We start from the raw sequence: 23,094 nt of genomic DNA on the forward strand, positions 1-23,094 counted from the left end.
CGCACTTCTAAAATATGTTTTTTAAAAGTTATTTGTTCGCTTTTTATAATATTTAGTTCATCGTTATGAACTGATATTTTTTTTCTCTATATCCATAATCTATCAAAATCATCATCACCATGCCCATAAGTTACATGTTGAACCATTCTAATGCATACTGCTAATACCCCTAACACCCATTGCTTTGCTCCTTGACTCAAAGCCAAGATCAAAGATGCTCTCAGATCATAGTCTTTAGGTCAGCTATCAGCTCCTCTACTTAAACCTTGAACAGTGTTTGTCCCACTAATACAGTAGTAGTAATTCAATGTGCAGTGTACTAATACTAGTGGTAGACTGACTGAGCAATGGGCCCCACACGGTAACTGGCAGTGTCAGTGACCCGTAGCCGCGGCGGTTGACCCCTCCAACCCTCTCTCATCTCCTCCTATATTTATTCTTCTTTTCCACTCTTCTCCAACTCCTCCTCCTCAATTCCATGGCGATGGCCACCACCCACCACTTACCCGGCTGAGCCAAGCCACCCCCAAGAACACGAGGGAGAGGGATACAAACAATTTCAAAGAGATTCAGTTGATCTCATCATCCAAGATTCAAGAAGACGAGACAGGCAAAGAAGAGGAAGAATTCTGTTCAATTGCAATTGATTTCATCATCCAAGATCCAAGAAGACGAGGCAGAGAATAGAAAGAATTCTGTTCGATTGCAATTGATTTCATCATCCCAAGATCCAAGAAGAAGAAGAGGCAGGGAAAGAATTGTGTTGGATTGATTTTGAAGAAGTGGAGGCATGGAGAGGCTGTTCGAGGAGCTGGCGGGGGAGGCGGTGAAGGAGCTGCTGCGGGCGGTGAGGGGGACGTTCTTCTGCAGGTCGACGGCGGAGCGGCTGCGCCGGAACGTGGAGCCGCTGCTGCCGCTGGTGCAGCCGCAGGCGGCGCAGGGGGGAGGAGGGTGGGGGCACGGGCGGAGCGCCGGCGAGCTGGCGGAGCTGGCGGCGCAGCTGAGGGAGGCGCTGGAGCTGGCGCGGCGCGCCGCGTCGGCGCCGCGGTGGAACGTGTACCGCACCGCCCAGCTGGCCCGCCGGATGGAGGCCGCCGACACCGCCATCGCGCGCTGGCTCTCCCGCCACGCCCCCGCCCACGTGCTCGACGGCGTCCGCCGCCTCCGCGACGAGGCCGACGCCCGCATCGGCCGCCTCGAGCGCCGCGTCGAGGAGGTCGCCGCCGCGCAGCAGCAGCAGCAGGCCGCGGCCACCGCCCTTCCACCCCCCGCCATCTCCCTCCCCTTCGCTCTCCCCCCACCACCTCCGCCGCCCAAGGCCATGGCGATGATGGCCATGGATACGCCACCGACCAAGGGCATGGCGGTGGGGATGGAGGTGGAGCTCCCGTTCCCGGACGACGAGGAGGACGAGAGCATGGTCGGCGGCGGCGTGAGGGTGGGCAAAGAGAAGGTGAAGGAGATGGTGATGAGCGGCGGCGGCGGCGGGTGGGAGGCCGTCGGAATCTGCGGCATGGGCGGCAGCGGCAAGACCACGCTCGCCATGGAAATCTTCAAGGATCACAAAATCCGAGGTAACCAACAAATCATCATCAAATTTTGCGTGTTTTTTGCAAAAATTATTCGATTCGATTCGATTCCTCGTGTGAAAAAAAGGAAAAGAGAAGGGTTTCACATCTTTTTCCTTCAATTATTGTGGCGGCTTAGGGTGTAAAACCTGCAAAATTATTGTGTGCTTTTTGTGCGCAATTAGGTAAAGTTGAGGTTGATGCTTCCGTCTTGTTCTTCACTACTGCTACCTGCTTGGTCAAAATTGGCGCTTTGACCAAGCTTAAGTGTGATGTGTACGATCCTAATGGGATTAGATTGCTGGTGGAGCACACAATTACGCCACACGGCCTAACTTTTTTGGAGATGCTGTGAAAAATTATTTTTGGTCCAAATTGAGTAGTAACTCGTTTTCTGTTCATGGCCTTTTGCCTTGAAATCATGGCATGGTATGTTCTTGCTTAGATTCAGATTGAAATTATGAGATTTGCCTAGTGTTCATTGGCATGGTTTAATACAAACCCCGGTATGATCATCTGTAAGTGCAAAGGGAGTTATAATTAGTATGTTGGTGAACTCATTCGGCTCAACGTAGCAACTTGTGTTCATGGTGCCAATTTTAATCAACATAACATTAGAACTTTCTTCGAATTTATTCGCCTTTTTCCTAATTGATCTGAGCAACCCCTTGGATTTTGCGTTAATTGTTTGCCATCAAGATCTGTTCACAAAAGACAGTTGTATTTGATCCTTTGCTGGTTTCTCTGGAAAGGTTTGCATGCTTTATTGTTTTTCATGGTGCTAACATATTTCGTTCTTGTTTCTGTAGGCTACTTCAGCGATAGAGTCTTCTTTGAGACGATCTCGCAGTCCGCAAATCTGGACACTATCAAGATGAAGCTATGGGAGCAGATCAGTGGAAACCTTGTGCTCGGTGCGTACAACCAGATCCCAGAATGGCAACTCAAGTTGGGGCCAAGGGACAAAGGACCTGTTCTTGTTATCCTTGATGATGTCTGGTCTCTCTCACAGCTAGAGGAGCTCATCTTCAAGTTCCCTGGGTGCAAGACACTTGTAGTATCAAGGTTCAAGTTCCCCTCGTTGGTCACCCGGACTTACGAAATGGAGTTGCTCAATGAGGAGGCGGCTCTTTCTGTCTTCTGTCATGCTGCCTTTGATCAGGAGTCCGTTCCTCGGACTGCTGACAAGAAACTGGTTTGGCAGGTTGCTGCAGAGTGCAGAGGACTTCCTCTAGCACTGAAGGTTATCGGTGCGTCGTTGCGGGATCAGCCTCCTAAGATATGGTTGAGTGCGAAGAACCGGTTGTCGCGAGGAGAGACTATATCTGACTCTCATGAGACCAAACTCCTGGAGAGGATGGCCGCAAGCATCGAGTGCTTGTCAGGGAAGGTTAGAGAATGTTTCCTTGATCTGGGTTGCTTTCCGGAGGATAAGAAGATCCCACTGGATGTGTTGATCAATATATGGATGGAGATTCATGATCTTGATGAGCCGGATGCCTTCGCCATCTTGGTTGAGCTATCAAACAAGAATCTTCTCACCCTAGTTAATGATGCACAGTATGTACAGCTTGCCCTGTATTTCCTTTCAAAGCCTTTAATAATTTGGATGCGACAAAAGGACGGATTTGACATTTGGTTACTCTATGCAGGAACAAAGCCGGCGATTTGTACAGCAGCTACCATGACTTCTCGGTTACACAACATGATGTATTGAGGGATCTAGCGCTTCACATGAGTGGTCATGATGCTCTGAACAACCGGAGACGGCTGGTGATGCCAAGAAGAGAAGAATCACTACCGAAGGATTGGCAGAGGAATAAGGACACTCCGTTCGAAGCTCAGATAGTTTCCATTCATACAGGTGATTCATTGGCTATTAACTACACTTTCATCTTTTTTTTTCTTGCTATGAGAAAAAAAAAATACCATCTAATTTGTTTAACTGATGCTTAATCCTTCAAGGTAATACATAAAGTTCCACTTGTTATTAGTATTACCTGATCTTGTGAAATATTTCCCTTATTTAAAGTTCTATGGTAGTGTTACTTGCAATTATTTGTGTTTCCCCTTTGGACAAAATAATCTGACCAATTGGTTTCAATCTTCAGGTGAGATGAAAGAATCTGACTGGTTCCAGATGAGCTTCCCCAAGGCCGAAGTGCTTATCCTCAACTTCGCGTCAAGTGTATACTATCTCCCACCATTCATTGCAACCATGCAGAACTTGAAAGCCCTGGTGCTGATCAACTATGGCACCATCAGTGCAACCCTTGATAACCTATCCGCCTTCACCACGCTCAGTGACCTGAGGAGCCTTTGGCTTGAGAAGATCACACTTCCACCGCTACCAAAAACCACAATCCCACTGAAGAACCTGTGCAAGATATCCCTTGTCCTCTGTGAGCTGACCAACAGTCTGAGAGGATCAAAGGTGGATCTCTCGATGACATTCCCGCGCCTATCCAACCTCACCATTGACCACTGCATAGACCTGAAGGAGCTACCATCTAGCATATGTGAAATCAGTTCCCTGGAGAGCATCTCCATCTCAAACTGCCATGACCTCACAGAGCTTCCATATGAGCTGGGCAAGCTGCATTGCCTGAGCATCCTAAGGGTATACGCCTGCCCGGCTCTGTGGCGGCTCCCGCCTTCGGTATGCAGCCTGAAGAGGCTGAAATACCTCGACATTTCGCAGTGTGTCAACCTGACGGACCTCCCTGAGGAGCTCGGTCACCTGACAAGCCTGGAGAAGATCGACATGCGAGAATGCTCGCGACTGAGGAGCCTCCCGAGGTCGTCCTCATCGCTCAAGTCCCTCGGGCACGTCGTGTGCGACGAGGAGACGGCGTTGCTGTGGAGGGAAGCTGAGCAGGTCATCCCAGACCTCCGGGTTCAGGTAGCAGAAGAGTGTTATAACCTGGACTGGCTTGTAGACTGATGTTCCTGGATGCTTTTGGCTCCAAGCTCACCTTTGTACAGATGATGTGTATATTTTTCCCTGTCTAATACAGGATGGAGGAACAATCCACTCTGCAATTTTGACATGTTCAGTGTTCATGCAACTGACTCTCCAGCAGCAGCCAAAGCTTGCTGAGAAAATAGAACCATAGAATTAATAGAGATTTTTTCTTCTTGGCACAAAGCATATTTACATACACATAGCAAATACATTAACCAATACATCTCTTCTGTCTCTCTGTTTAATACAATACAGAACTAGGTTCCATACAATGCTTCTCATTTCTCAGTGTTCCCAAGAAACAGTCTTGCATGATATCATCCGGTGCTAAATTTTTGGCACAACATACATAATTACATACTACACAATCTGCTGCAACTCAGCTGCAGTATGGTTCATCAGAAATTCAGACTCAAGAACTAATAGGCAGCAGAGCCTGCTTCCTAGTAGCCTGAACACAGATCTCTTCTGGAGCTCTACCTGCTCTGAAACAAGCTGATTTTCAGTGCAGTTTCATTGCAAATGTTGAGATGATTACATGGCATATACGATCTCTCCGCTGCTCTCAATATCAAGGTCAAGGTCCGAGTCCATATCCTCCATGTCGTCGTCGAGGTCAAGGCTGTCAGTCAAGAACTGGTTGATTCCACGGGTGCCTGCTGCTGGAATTGTTGCTTCTGCCAGTATCTGCATGATCTCGTTCATATGCTGCATCGGCTGGTCAGGCTCCTCGTACTGATTGCTCACCATGCCATCATCCATGAGGTCAGCCGGGATGTTCTTCATGAACCATGGGTGGTTCTTTATCTCAGGCATGGTGATCCTCTGCAAGAGCAAATGATTGCATATGTTGTCTCACATCAGAGCTGAATAATTGAAGATTGTGTGGCAGGAATAGAATTGGTACTCACACTAGCTGGGTTGCCAACAAAAATCCTCGTAATGAGATCGCGGCACTCCGGAGATATGTGGACATAGTCTGGAATTGAGTACTGAACACCCAATATTTTCTGCAAATTGAGATCAGTATTTAGACATTATTTATCTAAAAAAAGTATTTAGGCATTACTATTTAGCTGGCTGATTATAACTGTAAATTGTGGTGCTGCAAAGCTGAATGGTTGGCAAGGATACCTGAATTGTCTTTCTGAAGTTCTTGGGATCTTCAGGATCCTCGAAAGGGTATGCGCCAACCAACATCACGTAGAGCGTCACACCGCATGACCAAACATCGGCAATCTCCATCCAAAGACAAATTATTAGGGATTGAGCTAACTAATGCATTAAAAGGGTTACTTCACAAGACCATACACTACCCATGCCATTGAAACATGGATCAACACCTTTACAACACAATGGCAGCTTCTATTGTCGAGCAAAAGGCATAGAAGTTGGGCAGCTGCTGGTATCAGTGTATCTTTGCATGCAGGATGGCAACTTTTAAAGCACAAAGGGGATAGATAATACCTTTCCATCGTATTCTTTCTTGAGCAAAACTTCTGGAGCAATATAAGCTGGAGTTCCAACTGTTGATTTTGGTTGTGAATGAAGAACCGATGACTGCAAAATCAGAAAGCAACAGTACAATATTATCCAGGCAGCAATCACATCGAGAAAAATCTAGCGAAAGTTCTCTCTTCTTTTCACTACTACAGAAAGTAATTTAAGCCACATTGTGCACCCTAAATGTCTTGTGGATACTATCGACCTTCAGATCATCAAATCAGTATCACATAGTATTGCCAAATGATCAAAGTAATCCCAACTAAAAGCATAGCAAAAATAAATAGAAAAACATTAGTACCTTCGAGTAACCAAAGTCACATATCTTCAAGCGAGGAGCAGTACTTCCATCTAGCAGAGTGTTCTCCAGCTTTAAGTCACGATGGCATACTTGCTGAACAATGCAAAATCACATTAACAAAATCGCTTCAGCTCAATGCAGCAAACCGCTTATATTTATAGACAAGCGAAAATCACACGGTAACTTTGAAATCAAAATGATACTGTACCATGGAATGGCAGTAGCTAACTCCAGATATCAGCTGCTGGAAGAAGAAACGAGCCTGAAAGTACACCAAAAGTTCAGAGTTAGCCAATACAACAGTACAATACAGATACTACACAATTATTGGTGAAAGAAATAGACATGATCATAGTGTATCAGGACAGTGATATCGACCTCGTCCTCGCTGAAGCGGCCGGCGCTGCAGATGCGCTCGAAGAGCTCGCCGCCGGAGGCGTACTCCATGACGATCGCGAGATGCGTCGGCGTCAGAATAACCTGAAAAGATTCGTCAGAGTCGGAATTGCAAACGAAACAAGAAGGAACAAACAAAGGTGTCCTTTTACATCATTCAGCATCAGCAATCAGCATGATCTCCAAAGAAGAGAGGAGGAAGAGGAGAATCGTGTCATGGTCACCTCCTTGAATCGGATGATGTTGGGGTGGCGCAGCGACCTGTGGTTGATGATCTCCCTCTGCACGTTCTCGTCAATCTGCAGTCGAATTCCACGGTCGATCAAACCAGCTTTGATTTTACCCTTTTTTTTTTCTTCTCAATTTTGCTAAGCTAAGCTCGCAGCAAAGAAAAGAGAGGAAGGAAAGAGAACCTTCTCGCCGCGGTCGATGTACTTGACGGCGACGAGGTCGCCGGAGGCGCGGTTGCGCATGAGGCGGGCGACGCCGAAGTTCCCCGACCCGATCTCCTTCACCAGCTCGTACCTGTCACCGTCGTGCATTATCGGCATCTCCATCCCCAGCGGCCCCGCCGCCGCCCTCTCCATCGCCGCCGCCGGCGACCAAACGAACACAAACGCAAACCTCGATCCGACTCAACACGCCACCTCCTCCCCTCTTCTTCCTCCTCCTCCTCCTCCGATCTCGTGATCTCTCTCTCTCTCTCTCTCTCTCGCTTGCTCGTGTTCTTGATTTTTTTTTTCTCGCTGTTGTTTTTTTTTCTCCTTTTGCTCCCGCGCTTTTTCTTATTGCCGCGGGAAAGTGGGGGAAGACGAAGCAAAGGACGTTATCCACATACGAATCCTAAACCCACCCAACTACCTACCCACTCTATCACTTACACGTGGGTCCCGCATGACACCGGGCCCACATGTCATTGTGATTGCTCGTCGACGTTCAGGTGAGAAAAAACATCCCGGGATGCTGGGACGGATGCTTATTCTACCCGCATCCTCGGGTGGGTGGCTGACAGGTGGGCCCGACTGATGGTGGGACCCACAGGTCGGTGGCGGGTGGGGATGACGAAGGGAGGCGGGGAAAACGCGGCCGGAAATATCTCGCGGTGGGGCCGAAAAGCGCCAGGGGTGGTTAATTACCATCGTGCCCTCGCGCGTCTGGAGCAGTCGGATGGAGATCGGACGGTGGACATGGGTTGACTTTTTTTATAGGGTTGTTGATATTTCCTTGGACGGCTGCGATCGGATTGGCGGCTACGCGGCCACAAGGACGGTGAGGGTATTTCAGTCATATCATCATCGTCTGCCGCTGCTCTTTAATTGGGCTGGTGACTGTAGATTTTAAGCCCAATTTGGGATGAGCATATTATGGGCCTATTTGAGAAGCCCAGATATTTTAACAGGTTTTGTACTAATGGGCCAAAAGCCCATCATTTGTACTGGATCAGTGTGCTTTTGAGCCCCTTTCTTTCGGGCTCATGTAGTTGAACAATGGACCAGTGATGGCCCCGTACCACTTGGAATTTTGGGCTTGTTCATTTTGTGAAAAAAAAACACTTAGTAATACTCGATTTTGGCATTATCAAGTTTCGGTAGGGTAAAATTGAGGTGAGTAGTGTTTAGTTTGATGCATTACCAAATACTGAGAATAGTTTTTTGAATAGAAAGTTAATTATCAAATATTGATAAGGCTATTTTGGTATTACTAAATTTTGGAATGATTGATAATGGTAAAGAAGTGAACAAACCCTTTGTTCTCTCACCCTCGTTTGATTGTTCGCTTATAAGTCATAGATAAATTTTAAATTTTAAAACTTATTGAGATATTCTGTCAATTTTCTTTTTTCATCATGGTCTTTTAGACCATTCAAAGCAAAAATATAAAAGGTTCTGCTCTAAAATTATTTTCATGGTAGGTGACATGTGTGTGCGCGTGTGTGTTTATAGGTATGAGTGTGCATATTATAAACGTCTACGGTTGTGCTGTGTTTTTTTAATTTCTCAATTTCATAATACTAGTACATATAGCTATAGGTTATACAAAATTCATTGATTCGTCGTTATTCATAGCGGGTGATTACCTGCTCGACTATGCTTAAATTGAAAGATTATAAATTTGACTAGTTTTCTTTCTAGTGAACAAAATAAGGGGTGATTTTATATCATGAATATTGGTAAACCGAATTTGAATTCGGGTCTAAGGATGGGTGGTGCAGCACTTAGTGCTATCCAATGGAGATCTCAGTATCTCATTCTCACCCAGATCGGATATCATCTCCATCCATATTTTTGCTGATCGATGCATCCTCCTGCTCCTGTCATTTTCCTCTCAAAGCAGATCAGCAGAACGAGAAAACTTGCAGAGATTCTTCCTTCCACGAGACACAAATTGCAGTTCGCAACAAACAGCTAATTAATCTTTTGCTCCACAGAGAGATTGAGAGAATCGATAGTTCATTTCATTTGTGAGCAGAGTTTTTCAGCGAGCTAAGCGTATCATATTCTTCAGAAAAAGGGCTTCTGTATTAGTACTCTTGTGTTCATTTGGACAGAACAGCCGATCTTTTCCATGGCACGCAAAACATTTTTCTTTCTTTGACTCTTTTGGTTTTACTCAATTCATGAAAAAAAATTAAACTATTAATTTCTTTTTATCCATAATGGATTTATGTGGGCTAATACATGAAATTCTTATGATATTTGGAGGGATTTATTATTCTACTAAGGGGTCTATATGTGGAATACAACTTCTTATTTACTCCTGAGCAAAACGAGTAATGTGGGAGCAAAACGAGAAGAACCATTAGCTCGTGATTAATTGAGTAGGACTATTAATTATGATAAACTCTAAATATAGATTTATATTATTTTCAGAATAAATTTCTATATAACAAATTTTTCAATGAAACATAACATTTACTCCGGTGGTTTGGAAAGCGTGCTTACGAAAAACGATGTAGTCGTTCAACGAAGAAGAGAGGATTCAAACACAATCCAGAATGTGTTTATGTTGTTAGGTAAGGCAAGAGATTCTTCTCCATAATTCAGGTACAACAACTGCAAAGAACCAACTTATCTGTGGTCCAACTGCAAAGTCAGCCTGTCCACCAGGAGAGAACTTGAGGAGAGGGGCATTCTGAATTCTCTGATCCTGAAAAAGCCAGCAGATAGCATACAAGAGAAAACAGTGCACATAAAGTCGAGATCCATGGAAAGGAGGAAAGAAATATACTCATACTACGAACGATGATAAAAAAGAAGACGAATAAAGTCATGTGTGTGTGTGTGTACATATATGGTCCATTTCCATTGCTGAACTGTGTGCGCCACCATCAGCAGAATATTCTCTGCAACCACACGAACAAGATTGCAAATAAAGTCACCATATCAGAAAAGAAAAGAATTTCTCCTCCTCTTTTTTTTTTCTTTTCTCTTATGTCCTCGTCGTCACGGTTGATTTTATGTGATAATAACTTTTTAGGTTAGTCTAGAAGATCGGATGAAAATTTTCTGTTCATAATAAGTCTGTCCATGTTAGTGGCAGAAACACAGGGAAGAGTTCATAGGCTGATGCTAGGATTTCAGTCAAGTTTCAGTTAAAAAATATTCAATGTCTAGGCTTCAGATAGCACCAAGATCAGAATGAATTTCTCTCCTTTTATCAGTCCACAGAATTGAATACAGTAGGTTTTTGAAACAGAGCACCGGCTGGGAATCAAACATGGAGGAATTCCTAACAATTTTTCACTCGAATTTCAGTTTAAAAAAATTCATTCATCCAGTTTGTAAAGGTCACTGCATACAGCATCAGAGTCAGAGAACCAGACAACCTCACCATTCACCTTTCAGGAAATTTCAGTGCAATTTTCCCAGATGCTGACGTGTACACATTCCACTCTCTCTCTCTCTCTCTGTGTGCCAGAGTGGTGGGCCCCACTACGCGGCGATTCGATGCCAACCTGTGCCACTGACAGCCTGCCACGTCAGCACCCGGTGCCAGGGAGAGACCGACAAACGCAGCGTGCGGTGCGAGATTCCCTTCCCTCTTTTCTTTTCCACACACACATTCAAGAGGAATCTCTTCTCTTCCTCCTCTAATTTTTTCCCAGGGGGGAAATTGCAAAATTGCACACTGCATTATTAATTTATTAATCATTTTTTAGTGCTAGAGAATCTTCTTAGCTACTGTACCAATATGATGCTACTACTGTTTGCTTATACTTTGCTTTATGTACAATTTTGGTTAGTGCAGTCTCACCTGCATCTTGATTTTTTTTCCCTTTTTAGAACATCATTGCTACATGCATGACCAGTGAATTTCACCAAATTCATATGAAAAATTGTGCGAAAGCAGTGGGTTTGCTCGGTGCGACTAGGGGGTGTGGGTCACCGGTGAGTATTGAACTTTTTTTTAAGATCGGCATGAGTTTTGCGTACCTGTGTATATATATGGCATGTAGAATTCGTAATCCAAAGTCTCGGATTAAAATTTTGAGAGGGAAAATTCGGTCAGGGGACAAGTGCAACTGCTACAACTTTGTGGTTAGTTTGGCGTTTGTTTGGTACCTTTTCTTTAAGACTCTTCATGCCAATTAAGAAAAAGGAGATAAGCTATGGACTTAAGCATCCCACACTTGATTAGTAATGACTGATGAGTCAGCTGGTGCCCTGTCACAATCTTGTGAGAATCTTGAGAAGAAGGTGCCTTGCCTGCCTGCCCATGGCAACACACCTTCACACAAAAAGGAGAATATCTGATGAATATGGTTGGCATCTCCATGCTCTTATAGCCCAACCAAAAGGAAGGGATTAGGATTTGATCTCACATCACCCTTAATTAATAATTCATCAAGGGTTAAGACATGATAACATAAGATACTAATATGTTGCATAATGCAATGTAAACACACACACACACACACAGAGAGAAAGCTAGAGGAGAAAGAAGACAAGTTGTGCAAGTCTTTGGAGTAATCTCTGGGGGATCTCACAGAGATTCTTCTGCCCTTGAAATTATGTTGGTCTTCATTGGTTATTTTTCTACTACTCTTCTCTCTTTATGTTGATGTTTTTCATGTGAAGGTTTGCAGCCAAGTCAAAGTGTGGCTCTTGGAACCCTGGCAGGGGCAACTGGCCAACCAATCCTGGTCCATATTTTTCATACCAGCTTACTTACAATTGCTACTTGGACTTTGAATGCTTCACTTTGGACCCTAGTCATTGTCATTAATTGAATAGTGCTTGTACTCCTACTTAATTAGATCTAATAAAGCTGTCAATTTGTTGATGCTGTAAGTTTATATTTCAGAGCTACCATTGTACTAACATTGCTAATATTATTAGTGCAGGCAGAAGCATTTTTATGGCCCACAAAATAACAATAGTTAAGTGTTTGCGTGTTAATTTATATATGGAGTACCTTTACGGTGATCTCTACTTAGTACTATTCTACTACTAATTTTATCATTAGTAAAAGTGATCTTCACGGTTGATTTACAAGTTCTACTACCAATAGAAAAAATATTCTACTACCGATATATGATCCATTAGCTTGGAAAATATGAGCGGTCTATGTTAATTCCACTACCGTTAAGAACCATTACAGAACACATCTAACTTATAATAACGGTCTTATCACCAAGGACTGTAAAAAGTCACTAGTACAAGGGAAATTCTCTTTACAAATGCAAGTGCACAAGATCCTTTTGGATGATTTTTTTTTTACCTACTCAACCTTATGACTACCAGTAAGATGGGCAGGCTTTAGGGGGACAGCCAAAGTCATCACATCCGGTTTGAGGCGCACTTGGAACTTACCAGATCAGCACACCAAAAAACAGCAGCACAAACTAAAAGTTGAAGCCATCTAGATTGGTAGTGGCATGTGTATGAAACCCACAATTGACCCGAAGATACGATAAGGATCTCGATAGGCGCAGGGCATCGTCCTGTGGTGATAACCTAGTACAATTGATCATTCATTCTCCCTTTCCTCCAGTGTGTGTATATATATATCGCTGAAAAATTGAGAATATATAATTAATTTCCTTCGTTCTTAAGGAGCCCTAAACTTCTAGAGGATTATAAGTAGTGGCCATCATCGTTGTTGTCGTCATCGTCATCTATCTCTCCACGATATATACAACATCCTTATAGAATGGGTGCTTTGGTCCCCAAGTGAATGGAGGAATCTCTCTCATGCAATTTTATCTCCTTATCACCAGTACTAGCTAGCTAGCTACACCATCACCAACAAACAGCATCAATTCAGGCAGAATGAGGAGGAGGAGGCAGCAAGTGATGTTTTCACTATGCAAGTGCGCAATCCACGCTATCTACTAGAGCTAGCTCCCTTTCTATGTAAAGGCATGGCTCATGTAAAAGGTGGCAGCGTGCAGTGTTGGTGATGGCCCATGCATCAACAATAGCCTCCACCACCACCATTACCACTTATCCACTCAATTCATCAAGAGGGACCATGTCACCATATATGGAGATGGAACGAGAAGGGGATGAGGAGACTCGTATCGTCTGTCGTTCAATATAAGTTGATCGTATGTGGTTGGAAATCAACAAGTATAATTTCGGCGTTGATGGAAAATTGCTTGGGGGCCTTCTCTTCTTTTGTCAAACTAGGGTATCAACGTAATTTCGACTGTGTAACACAATAGTGTGAAAATTATTATTTTTTGTTTATGTTCGTATATGCACGGTTCGATTTTCAATTCAATTGGATGTTCATGTTTTAATTTACACCTCTCTATCACCTTGTACATTTGGAATTTCACATAAAATAGTTCTAAGTCTAGTAAGTATATACTAGAAAGTTTTCCTTCATTCAAAATAGGCTTATAAGCTAAAATATGCATACAAGACATTTAGACCCCCAAGATTTTAACCTTGTTGCATCAGTGGTTATTTCTCACGGCTTTTATACCACATAAAAGTTGCGATGTAACCCATGAATTCCGAAGTGGAAGAATTCATGATCCAAACCGTCCACCCTTGCCAAACCAAAGGTATAGCACCTAACCTTAATTTGAAGGTAAACAACAAATTTCAATTTCCACCTTTTCATGGTTCATTTAGATGCATGTAGCAACTTTTGTTAAGGTTGAGGTAAAATTACTCTGATGCTCCTATATATAAGTTCATTACTAGTTCGAAAAAGATCGCACCCAAAAATGCAACAATATAACATAAATGTAGGGAATCATGATAGTAGTGCATGGTTCGATTGGAAAAGTACCACTCCAAAAATGCCTATATTTGCAGATAAATTTTAAACGCTAAAAATGTTTATATTTGTGCATGGGGAAGTATATGACTTCCAACATTATTATTTGCAAATCAATATTTTATTACAAATTATCTACAATTTCCATAGGAACTTCCATTCCAAAATTATCTACAAAATTAATTAACTTCCATTCCAAGTTCAGAAATGTATATAATTATATTGTTTGGAATCCATTGCAACCCCCATAATTACATTAATTAGGATATGGATTCTCTACAGTGGTCTCATTCATGCCAAGGGGGGATGCATATATGCTTGGATCAAAGCTGGATGCTGCTTTCCTCCAGATGCATGCGGTGATCGATATCATATGGTACGAAAAAGAGAGAGATGGGGAGAGTTTAGTACAGGGGCAGCAAAGAATCCAATGGAGAAGAGATCGAGAAGAGAGAATCCCATCGATCAATCGATCCAAATATTCGTACGACTTGCATTGCATGCGATGGCAATTATTCACGGTGTCGATCCCATCCTTGCGTCCAAAGGCACATGTAGGCCCCCTAGCTCCCAGCCAGAATCTCCACAGATCCACACACCCAATCATGCCGTGTGAAAAACGCTTATGAGTTTTTTTATAACAAAAATCACTTTGCTTTTTTTTTCCTATAGGTGACCTTTGAATTTGGTCTGCCCGGCCTCTCGTGAGACCAAAAGTCCTACAAAGAAGAGAGAGAGAGAGAGAGAGAGAGAGAGAGATCTTTTTCAAAATCTTGGTCAAATTCAATCGGAATACGAAGAAATTTTATGTCAAAAGTAATAGTATAGATGACCTTCCCACCAAACACATGGAAGCGCATGCAAGTCATGGAATGTGATGATTGTTAAGGCTGAGTTTGAAACAGCTTCTCAATTTGGCTACTTGCTCATTTTTCATGTATATGTTTTTTGAGTTATATTTGATAGTGCAATGGTAAGAGATGTATGGTTTTAACTTCGTGTTCCTGTGTTCAATCTCTAACATACTCATGATTTTTTTCTTAAATTTTTTTTGGATGGATGTCTCTCCCTCCAAATCTCATTTTCTTTTATAAGTACGTTTTCTGAACTAGTAAACGATACATTTTCTGTCAAAACTTTTTATAAAAAAAGTTCTTTTAAAAATCAAATAAATTTATTTTTTAGTTTGTAACAAGTAATTAATACTCACTTAATTATGTGCTAATGGCTCTTCTCATTTTGTGCGCAGCCATCCCGTGGAATCAAAGGCAATCAAGTGTATTGGTAGTTGGTGGTTGTATCACAAAGATATATAAGAAAGGAAAAAAATGCATATGTGTTTGATTTATGAAAAAAAAAGGTGAGATGAATTTTTTTGGGGGAAATTCATTTTGGCTCTGAATTTGGATATAGTGGTTAGGAACTAGTGGTGGGTACTGTTCAATGTTCTATCCCTCTTTTCATTGACAGCGAGTGCTTCTGACAAAATGGTGCACAAATGGGAGGATGCCAAATCATGGAATCCCAGCTTTATATATGCTTGTGGTGTTTCAACTTTCAACATCTGGAAGGCACCTCCTTGGTACAAAAGGGGGAGGTCAAAAAGAATAGCTTATTTCAGACTAATTGCATGATCAGATGTTCTCATTCTGATCTGTCAATAAATGCGGTTAATTGAAGCTTCAACAAACTGGAGCTTAAGTATGTGCTCTTAATTAATTTTAAATCATCTCATCCCATCTTCTAGTGAGATTAAAAAATTGCTTTTCCCTGTAGTATTCAAATGAAAATTTGAGTAGTTAGCAAACGAAGCCTTAATGTTTTGGTATTGAAAGTAAAAACTATTGCGCAATTCTAACTTTTACGAATTCAACTTTAGATTATATTTCCATGAATGAAGAACTTCTTACTTCAAGAAAGAAAAAAATATATCTTTAATACAATCAGTATACTCCCTTCGCTTTTTACTAGACATATTCCGATTTCAGAAATATGTACATCCTCTATTTAAAGAAACTAACTTCTGATTACAATCTAAACATAGATTCTTTTTTAAACTAAGTGAGTAGAAAATATTTAGGTTGGTTAGATGGTGTTTGGAGTTAATCTTTTGTGCACACAAAACGTAGCGACATATTAACATATGATTAATTAAGTATTAGCTAATTTTTTAAAAAATAGATTAATATAATTTTTTAAAAAACATTTTTTATTGAAAATTATTTTTTTAAAAAAAACAAGCAAGATAAGTTGGGAAAAAAGGGGAAGAAGAAGAACACAGCCTATAGAATCTTTGAGGCGGTTCACTTCACCCCTAACCAAAAGAATCTTTGCAGCTTGGGAACGGTGACGTTGCCTTTGTCTCCTTGATGAGAATCTCTCTCTCTCTCTCTTTCTCTCTCTACTTTGGCGTGTCATCTCAGCAATGGCGGCAGCAAAATCCCATGGAGATCTCATCTCACCTCTGTCTTTCTCTCTCTCATGGCCCACTCATACATGGAATCCTTATCCCCTTGCCCAATTGCTGTTGCCAATAATAAATTCCAAACCTCTCTCCCAAATGAGGGAATCTCAATTGTCACTATGCCCAAACCACCTGCCACGTGGAGGACAGCCATTGGCTGGGAGGATGAACAATCTTTGGAGTAGTGGTTCTACTGCACACAGACTTGCATCATGGCTGTGATGATGAAAATGATCCTAACTTTAATTTGGTGAAAGTAAAAAAAAAACACATGTCTTTTTCCATGGTGAAAAAGGTACCAGAAATTAATTTCGTAATACCTAGTACTCCCTCCGTCTCATAATATAATAATTTATAATCAGATGTAACTTATCTTAGTGCTATGACTTTAGACAGATCCCCTTTTCAGATTCATAGTACTAGAATATGTTGCATCCGATTCAGATTGTTATAGTGGTTAGGGATAAGTGGAGTACAAAGCTATCCATTGTCCTAAAATATAAACACTTTTTACTAAGATAAAGGATAGTTGTGATAGTAAGAGATGAGAAAATATGTGAAGTTATATGCATGAAAGATTGCTGTGATTGGTTGAGATGAAGGAATAGGTAAAGAAATAGATAAAATCTCAACAATAGAACTAGCTATATTTTCGCACTGAGCGAGTAACTAACTAATTACTCTTATATATGGGCTTTGTGTACTATACTATGTGTAACTTCTGTGTCAAGGCACAAATCCTTTTCAGATTTGACAAGGGTCAGATGCTTGAATTATTGCATTAGCTACAATACTTGTTGGAAAAAATAGAAAAGTGAACCTCTCACTTTCACGGGATCAATGCCATCGAGATAGATATCCCTAATTAATCTATTGTACTCCCTCCGTTTCACATGTAAGACTTTCTAGCATTTCCTATATTTATATAGATGTTAATGAATCTATATTCATTAGCATCTATATGAATACGAGCAATGCTAAAAAGTCTTACATTGTAAAATAGAGGAAGTACTAATCTAACATTTACCAGTTGCAGATAGAGAGAGAAAACAGTACCATGGCAATTCTCTGGTCCCCCAACCTCCCTAAAAAAATTTAGTACTAAAATGACTTTCAAGATGCATGAAAGAGTGAAAAAAAATGAAATAGTGATATATAGACTGATAGCTATTACTAACATATAGAAGAACTCGATCTGAATTAGGATGTCTTTTGTTTTCACATTTATTTGATGTCAATTTGCATTTATATGATGTCGTTGACATGCTCTTCCTACCGATAAGCACCGAAGGCGTGCTGCATGAGGTAGAAACAAAAGTCCAACACACTTTTTTGGTCATGAGTGTCATGGAAACCTCATGAAATCTATCTCCTAGGTCACATTAATTTTATAGTTGGTAGATTGGTACTTTGACTAAGGATGCTATTTATGAATGGTAATAATAATGTGATTCTCAATAGACCTACCCCTCCTCAAAAAAAAAAAAAAAAGACAAACTGTGTGTCCGGGTTCGTAGCTAGGATTTTTTTTGACAGAATAGTAAGTCTCATAAAAAAATAAGTAAAACGGAGACATAATTTGAGTAAGGAGATGTGTTGGCTAGCTCATTAATATAATGCGGGATAGAAAGGTTAGAGAATGTTATTCCTTGTATTTTAGCATCTATCGGTTGGCAAGTGATGGTAACAGCAACAAATTTATTGCCAGAAAACCACAAAGCAACATATCAATTTCTTTGTTAGAGAAAACCAGGTTTGACCATTAGCTAAAGACAGAATTTCCATAAAACTAAACTTCTATTTAATGAGGGAAATCTTTCAAAGAAAGTGATGATAAGTAGCTCTAGCTTCGAGATGACATCGACGAATCGTCAAGCATGTGTGTTTCAAGCTTGTTGGTGCCGCATCAAACCAGCTAGAAAACATGAAGAAGTAAAATAATTAATTAAGTTTAGAACTTTTGTGGAAAGGAATGTATTGCGGGATCTAAACACATTGACCGTTTTTAGCGGAAAGAAAGAAAAAGAACAATAACATCCATTCTTCTTTAAAAAAAGGAAGAAGAAGGACGAGAAAAGAGTAATAAAGAACACACGAATATATCCGTGTGTATCCCTTGATGAAACCTACCCCTCACCAACTCTTCCCCCTGAACTCAAGCATCTAGCATCAACAAGAAGAGAATAGCACAAAACCTCATTGCTAACGACAACATAGGAAAGGAGGAAGAATCAACTTTCCAGCAATGGATCCCCTTGTCTTGCTGTCCCCCTCCCTTGGTTTCTTACTAATTCACATCGCATCCAAACACACACGGATTCTCCATCTTTTCTTTTTTTTTCTTTGCAAGGACAATTATTCTTATTCGAAAAGCAAATTAAAGAAACTCGGTTCGGTTTCAGTTGGAACACAACAACAGACGCCGTCGCGATAAGGCATAAAAAGAAAAGAGGAAGTGCCATTTACAATAGATTCTGCAGGGTACGCATGGACGTGCGAGGACAATTTCTCTACTTATAAAAAACCCAATGAAATTAGGTTTGGTTCTAGTTGGAACACAACAGATGCTGAGACAGAAAAAGGAATGAAAAGAAAAAGAGATAGCAAGAGCTGTAGAATATTGGTGCTCCACCAGCAAGTGCAAGTGCAGGGACCTGAATGAAAAACCTGAAAAGGACCCATATGAAATTGAGGGGAAATGTGAGGGGGTGGTGTGTAAAAGAGAGGGTGGTGTGGAGGAAGAAAGATTCGTGGGGAGGCGGTATCCTGACTGTGTTTGGTGATGGTTGGGTGTTACGCGACGAAACGCCTCTGATCCCCCATCCATATTCCACGGGCGGCATCTTTTCTCCGACTCTCACCTCCCCTCCCCTCTCAATTTACCATCCTACCCCTCTCCCCTCTCCCCTTCATTTCATCACTAGTAAAATATTACTACTATTCATGCTATGTACTACTATTTTTTTTCTAAACAAGCTATATTTTTTTAAAAAACAGGCTATTCATGCTATAATGGGGTTGTTCGGTTGAGCTAGCTATAGTGCTGTGGTAGCCAGCCTAATACAACTATACCGGTTGTAGTAACCAATTACAGCAGTAGCGTGTGTTCAAACTTGCAGTTGAATGGCTAGGGTTGTGTAGCATAGTCTAGATCGCTGCAACGACAGAGTATCGAACAACCCTAATACTACTACTTCGTAGGATTTTTCATTGTTCCAATCTAAACTGAATTTTCTTGTGAAGTTCTAGCAAAATTCTTGTTTGGCATGGCTCCACGTCTGGATCAACTCTTGGAATCTCGAAAAAAAGGAACTTATACATTAAATTAACATGCATTAATCCTCTTATTTTAATTTTAAATATGAACTAAATATTTCGTATTATTGAAATTAATCAACCATCACCTACAACTCATGAATTTCCGGAGCTAAAGATGCCTCGTTATCAAAATATTCCATCCGTCTTTTTTGATATTTTAATTTTGAACCAACCAACATCAAATATTAAAGGATGGCGGCAGTAAAAAACTTGGAGATTTTTACGTTTAGAAACCGTCATTACACATAAATTTAGGCAGGAAAGTATTTTTTTTCCCAACTCAGAGCATTTTAGTTGCAAAAGGTTTATGCAAAATAAAGCAGAAAAAAAACTACTACCTACATGCACAGATCAGAAGGAACCAGTGGTTGTACAGATAATGATAATAGCAGAAGCTAGTGGTATCTTCCACGGCCGATTCTATACTGTTCCACGTCAAATTACCATTCTACCCTCCATTCTGCCTGAACCGGAACCCCCAACCTTCCTCCGGTATAAACGCGGCGAGAGCGCGACGCCGCAAACCATTTCCACCGCCACCGTCTCCTCCCGAATTCCGGCGAGGTGTTGTGGACGATGGGGTCGTCGTCGGCGTCGGCGGCGCAGCGCGAGGAGGCGGCGGCTGCGGCGGCCTTCGTCCTCGGCGGCGTCGACATGCGGATGCTGGCGGCGAGGACGGCGACGGGCGCGCTGGCGAGGGCGGGCGGCGGCGAGGCGGCGGCGGCGGCGGCGGCGGCGAGGTTCGAGGATTGCATCCGGAGCCTCGAGGCCGAGAAGGCCAAGATGGAGGTGTTCCGCCGCGAGCTCCCCATCAGCGTCCACCTCATCGCCGACGGTGAGCTCTACCTCCACCCTCTACCTGCTCGATCACTCGATCTGCCTCTAGATTTCATGGATGATTATTCGCTGAGATCTTCTTGGGCGTCCAGTGATCGAGTGGCTCAAGGACGAGGTGGAGAAGCAGCGGCTGCTACGGCGGCGGCAGGTGGAGGCTCCGGCGGCGGCGCCGCCACCGGAGATGTTCGCGCCGCCGGCGACGGCGAAGAGGAAGTCGGCGGCGTCGGCGGCGGCGGAGGGGGTGAAGGCGGAGGCGGACGCGAACGACAAGCGGAGCTGGATGAGCTCGGCGCAGCTGTGGAGCTGCGGGAGCCACACAAGCACCAGCACCAGCAATGGCGGCAGCGTCAAGAAGCAGCAGCACAAGGTATTTTTGTTTGGTTAAGTTTTGTAGTTTTTTTTTTATAAAACAAATCAAGTTTATACTAGTTTGAAGGGAAGATATGGGAAAAACATGAATATTTTGTTTTGGTTAAGTTTTGTCAAGTTTGTACTAGTTTGAAGGGAGATTGTTTTGGAAGGGAAGAGAAGTAGTAATGCTACTCCTACTAGATTTTTTTTGAAGAAACTTAATTTGCAAATTTATGCGATACTACTACTACTAGTCTAGTGCTACTAAAAAAATGGGAATCTTTACAATTCAGGTGTTCAATGAAAAATGCTCTCTCCTTTTTTGGTTTCTACTAGAAAGAGGAAAACCTTTTTCCCCATATCACCATGTAGAATAGAAATGGAAAAATACAGAATAAAACAAAAAAAACAAAGATTCATTTTGTTCGATTTCTTGTAATTTGTCAATTTTTTCTATGTTATTCCACCAAGAAAATATTAACACATGTTGAGCATGCATAGCTTTGTTGTCAATCTCATGCATATTTGTCTGTATTTTCGCTAACTTTTTTCTCAAAAGAGTATATTTTTTCCTAACTAGTTCTGTCAATTTCAAATCATGATCAGGTGTCCAATGCGTTCATGCCACTGGCCACCTCGCCGGCGTTTGCAAAATCACTGGAGAAAGCCGACGCCGCCACGCCATTGCCAGCGGCCGTGCCAGACCTGTCCCTCTCCTCCCGGGTGGCGATGGCCGACGCCCCGGCATTTCCGGCGGCGCCGAGCGCCACCAGCAGCGCCGTCACGGACGTCGCCGGAGCGCAGCGGCAGCAGGCGGTGCAACGGAAGGCCAGACGGTGCTGGTCTCCGGAGCTCCACCGCCGGTTCGTCGCCGCGCTCCAGCGCCTCGGTGGCCCACAAGGTGAGGATCATCTCATTCTCATCAACCTAAATTGTGCAAATTGCCACATTTTATTTTAGATTCGATTTTTTTTCCAATGATAATTTTAGATGATTGTATTTTCTTTCTGAACTGTTTAGATGATTGAGTGATAATTTGTGGTCACATTGTTGATTGCTCCTAGTAAAATTGTTTGATTAATTTTTTGATTGGTGCGCTGAAACTTGCTTAATGTTTTTTTATTGTTGATGCAGCTGCAACTCCCAAGCAGATTAGGGAGCTGATGAAGGTTGATGGCCTCACTAATGATGAAGTCAAAAGCCACCTGCAGGTTTGTTCAGTCTCAACTCCTTACTTTTACAACCTAAAAAATATTGCCATATGTCGGTGGCAACAATTCGGTACGCCTCTTTTAGAAAAAGTTCACGGATCTCAAAGCAAATCGTGCAGAAGTACCGGCTGCACACGCGACGGGCATCCGACGGCGGTGGTGGTGGCGGTGACCATCAGACGGTTGGCGGCGGTCTATGGCCGCCGCCACCGGAGCAATACACCACCTCGCAGCACAGCACATCGCAGTCTGGCTCGCCGCAGGGCCCCCTCCAGCTCACCGTGTCGTCGAGCCACGCCGTGTCAGTGACCGCCGGCGATAGCTGCGACGGCGGTGAGGAGGAGGAAGAGGAGGACGGGAAGTCGGGGAGCTATAGCTGGGAGATGCAGAATGGGGCAAGGGCATCATCATCATCTTGAGCACCATTAATTAATTGTCTCCAGGTGCTGCACAGCAGCAATGACCGAAGAACTTAGGCCTATTTCTGTACAGTGGTTGAGAGCTTTTTTGGGGCTGTTTTTTGGAGGATGAGATTAAGTACTGGAGTTACCCATGTGAGTAATTTGAGTTGTTGTTGTAGAGGGTTTGAGAATATGAGAGGTGTTAATTACATCACATTGTATAATCTTTGGGCTAAATTGTGATGTCGAGATTAATTATTCTTATGTGAGGAGAATATTGCTAGATTATTGTCCACCTTTGATGCCTCCTGTTGTGCAAATTTATTTATTTTTTTGAATATGCAAGGAACACATCTTTTTATTAAGGGGAATAAAGTTTATTTACAACGATAATTTTATACATTATAAGCCATAATGGCTTATCAAAAATAAAAAGTATTTTACGAAGAAAACTTTTATATATGTGAACAAATTATGGGAAAACACGCTAAAAACTGTAAAATGATTCCAAAATTGAGTTTTAAAATTCAAATTTGACTACAAGTT

The 23,094-nt window shown here is 42.4% G+C and overlaps 3 protein-coding genes across 3 annotated transcripts; 2 read left to right on the forward strand and 1 right to left on the reverse strand.

Annotated features, from left to right (window-relative positions):
- Nucleotides 1-460: 460 nt before the first annotated feature.
- LOC127756224 (putative disease resistance protein At5g47280) lies at nucleotides 461-4,631 on the forward strand. Its single transcript, XM_052281622.1, has 4 exons — nucleotides 461-1,574; nucleotides 2,378-3,128; nucleotides 3,221-3,432; nucleotides 3,680-4,631. The coding sequence occupies exons 1-4, from the start codon at nucleotides 791-793 to the stop codon at nucleotides 4,510-4,512; spliced, it is 2,580 nt and encodes an 859-aa protein (XP_052137582.1). The 5' UTR covers nucleotides 461-790; the 3' UTR covers nucleotides 4,513-4,631.
- A 164-nt stretch (nucleotides 4,632-4,795) lies between these two features.
- On the reverse strand, nucleotides 4,796-7,508 carry LOC127756225 (serine/threonine-protein kinase SAPK9). Its single transcript, XM_052281623.1, has 9 exons — nucleotides 7,147-7,508; nucleotides 6,958-7,032; nucleotides 6,716-6,817; nucleotides 6,546-6,599; nucleotides 6,338-6,430; nucleotides 6,001-6,093; nucleotides 5,668-5,772; nucleotides 5,445-5,543; nucleotides 4,796-5,358 (listed from the first exon to the last, which is right to left on the reverse strand). Exons 1-9 carry the CDS (start codon nucleotides 7,318-7,320, stop codon nucleotides 5,068-5,070), a joined length of 1,086 nt encoding a protein of 361 aa, XP_052137583.1. The 5' UTR covers nucleotides 7,321-7,508; the 3' UTR covers nucleotides 4,796-5,067.
- A 12,762-nt stretch (nucleotides 7,509-20,270) lies between these two features.
- On the forward strand, nucleotides 20,271-22,841 carry LOC127756529 (transcription factor NIGTH1-like). The gene is made up of 5 exons (XM_052281873.1): nucleotides 20,271-20,583; nucleotides 20,678-20,952; nucleotides 21,543-21,837; nucleotides 22,071-22,147; nucleotides 22,267-22,841. Exons 1-5 carry the CDS (start codon nucleotides 20,325-20,327, stop codon nucleotides 22,564-22,566), a joined length of 1,206 nt encoding a protein of 401 aa, XP_052137833.1. The 5' UTR covers nucleotides 20,271-20,324; the 3' UTR covers nucleotides 22,567-22,841.
- The last annotated feature ends 253 nt before the right edge of the window (nucleotides 22,842-23,094 follow it).

This window comes from Oryza glaberrima, chromosome 12, assembly GCF_000147395.1.
Source record: "Oryza glaberrima chromosome 12, OglaRS2, whole genome shotgun sequence".
NCBI classification, from domain to species: domain Eukaryota; kingdom Viridiplantae; phylum Streptophyta; class Magnoliopsida; order Poales; family Poaceae; genus Oryza; species Oryza glaberrima.

Excerpts from the sequence above, each read along its gene's own strand:
- LOC127756224 (XM_052281622.1), top strand. The coding sequence starts at position 791 with ATGGAGAGGCTGTTCGAGGAGCTGGCGGGGGAGGCGGTGAAGGAGCTG. Across the intron at positions 1,575-2,377 it reads CAAGGATCACAAAATCCGAG|GCTACTTCAGCGATAGAGTC; the intron begins GTAACCAACAAA and ends TTGTTTCTGTAG. Across the intron at positions 3,129-3,220 it reads ACCCTAGTTAATGATGCACA|GAACAAAGCCGGCGATTTGT; the intron begins GTATGTACAGCT and ends TACTCTATGCAG.
- LOC127756225 (XM_052281623.1), bottom strand. The coding sequence starts at position 7,320 with ATGGAGAGGGCGGCGGCGGGGCCGCTGGGGATGGAGATGCCGATAATG. Across the intron at positions 7,033-7,146 it reads ACATCGACCGCGGCGAGAAG|ATTGACGAGAACGTGCAGAG; the intron begins GTTCTCTTTCCT and ends ATTCGACTGCAG. Across the intron at positions 5,773-6,000 it reads AGAAAGAATACGATGGAAAG|ATTGCCGATGTTTGGTCATG; the intron begins GTATTATCTATC and ends CTTTGGATGGAG.
- LOC127756529 (XM_052281873.1), top strand. The coding sequence starts at position 20,325 with ATGGGGTCGTCGTCGGCGTCGGCGGCGCAGCGCGAGGAGGCGGCGGCT. Across the intron at positions 21,838-22,070 it reads GCGCCTCGGTGGCCCACAAG|CTGCAACTCCCAAGCAGATT; the intron begins GTGAGGATCATC and ends TTGTTGATGCAG. Across the intron at positions 22,148-22,266 it reads AAGTCAAAAGCCACCTGCAG|AAGTACCGGCTGCACACGCG; the intron begins GTTTGTTCAGTC and ends CAAATCGTGCAG.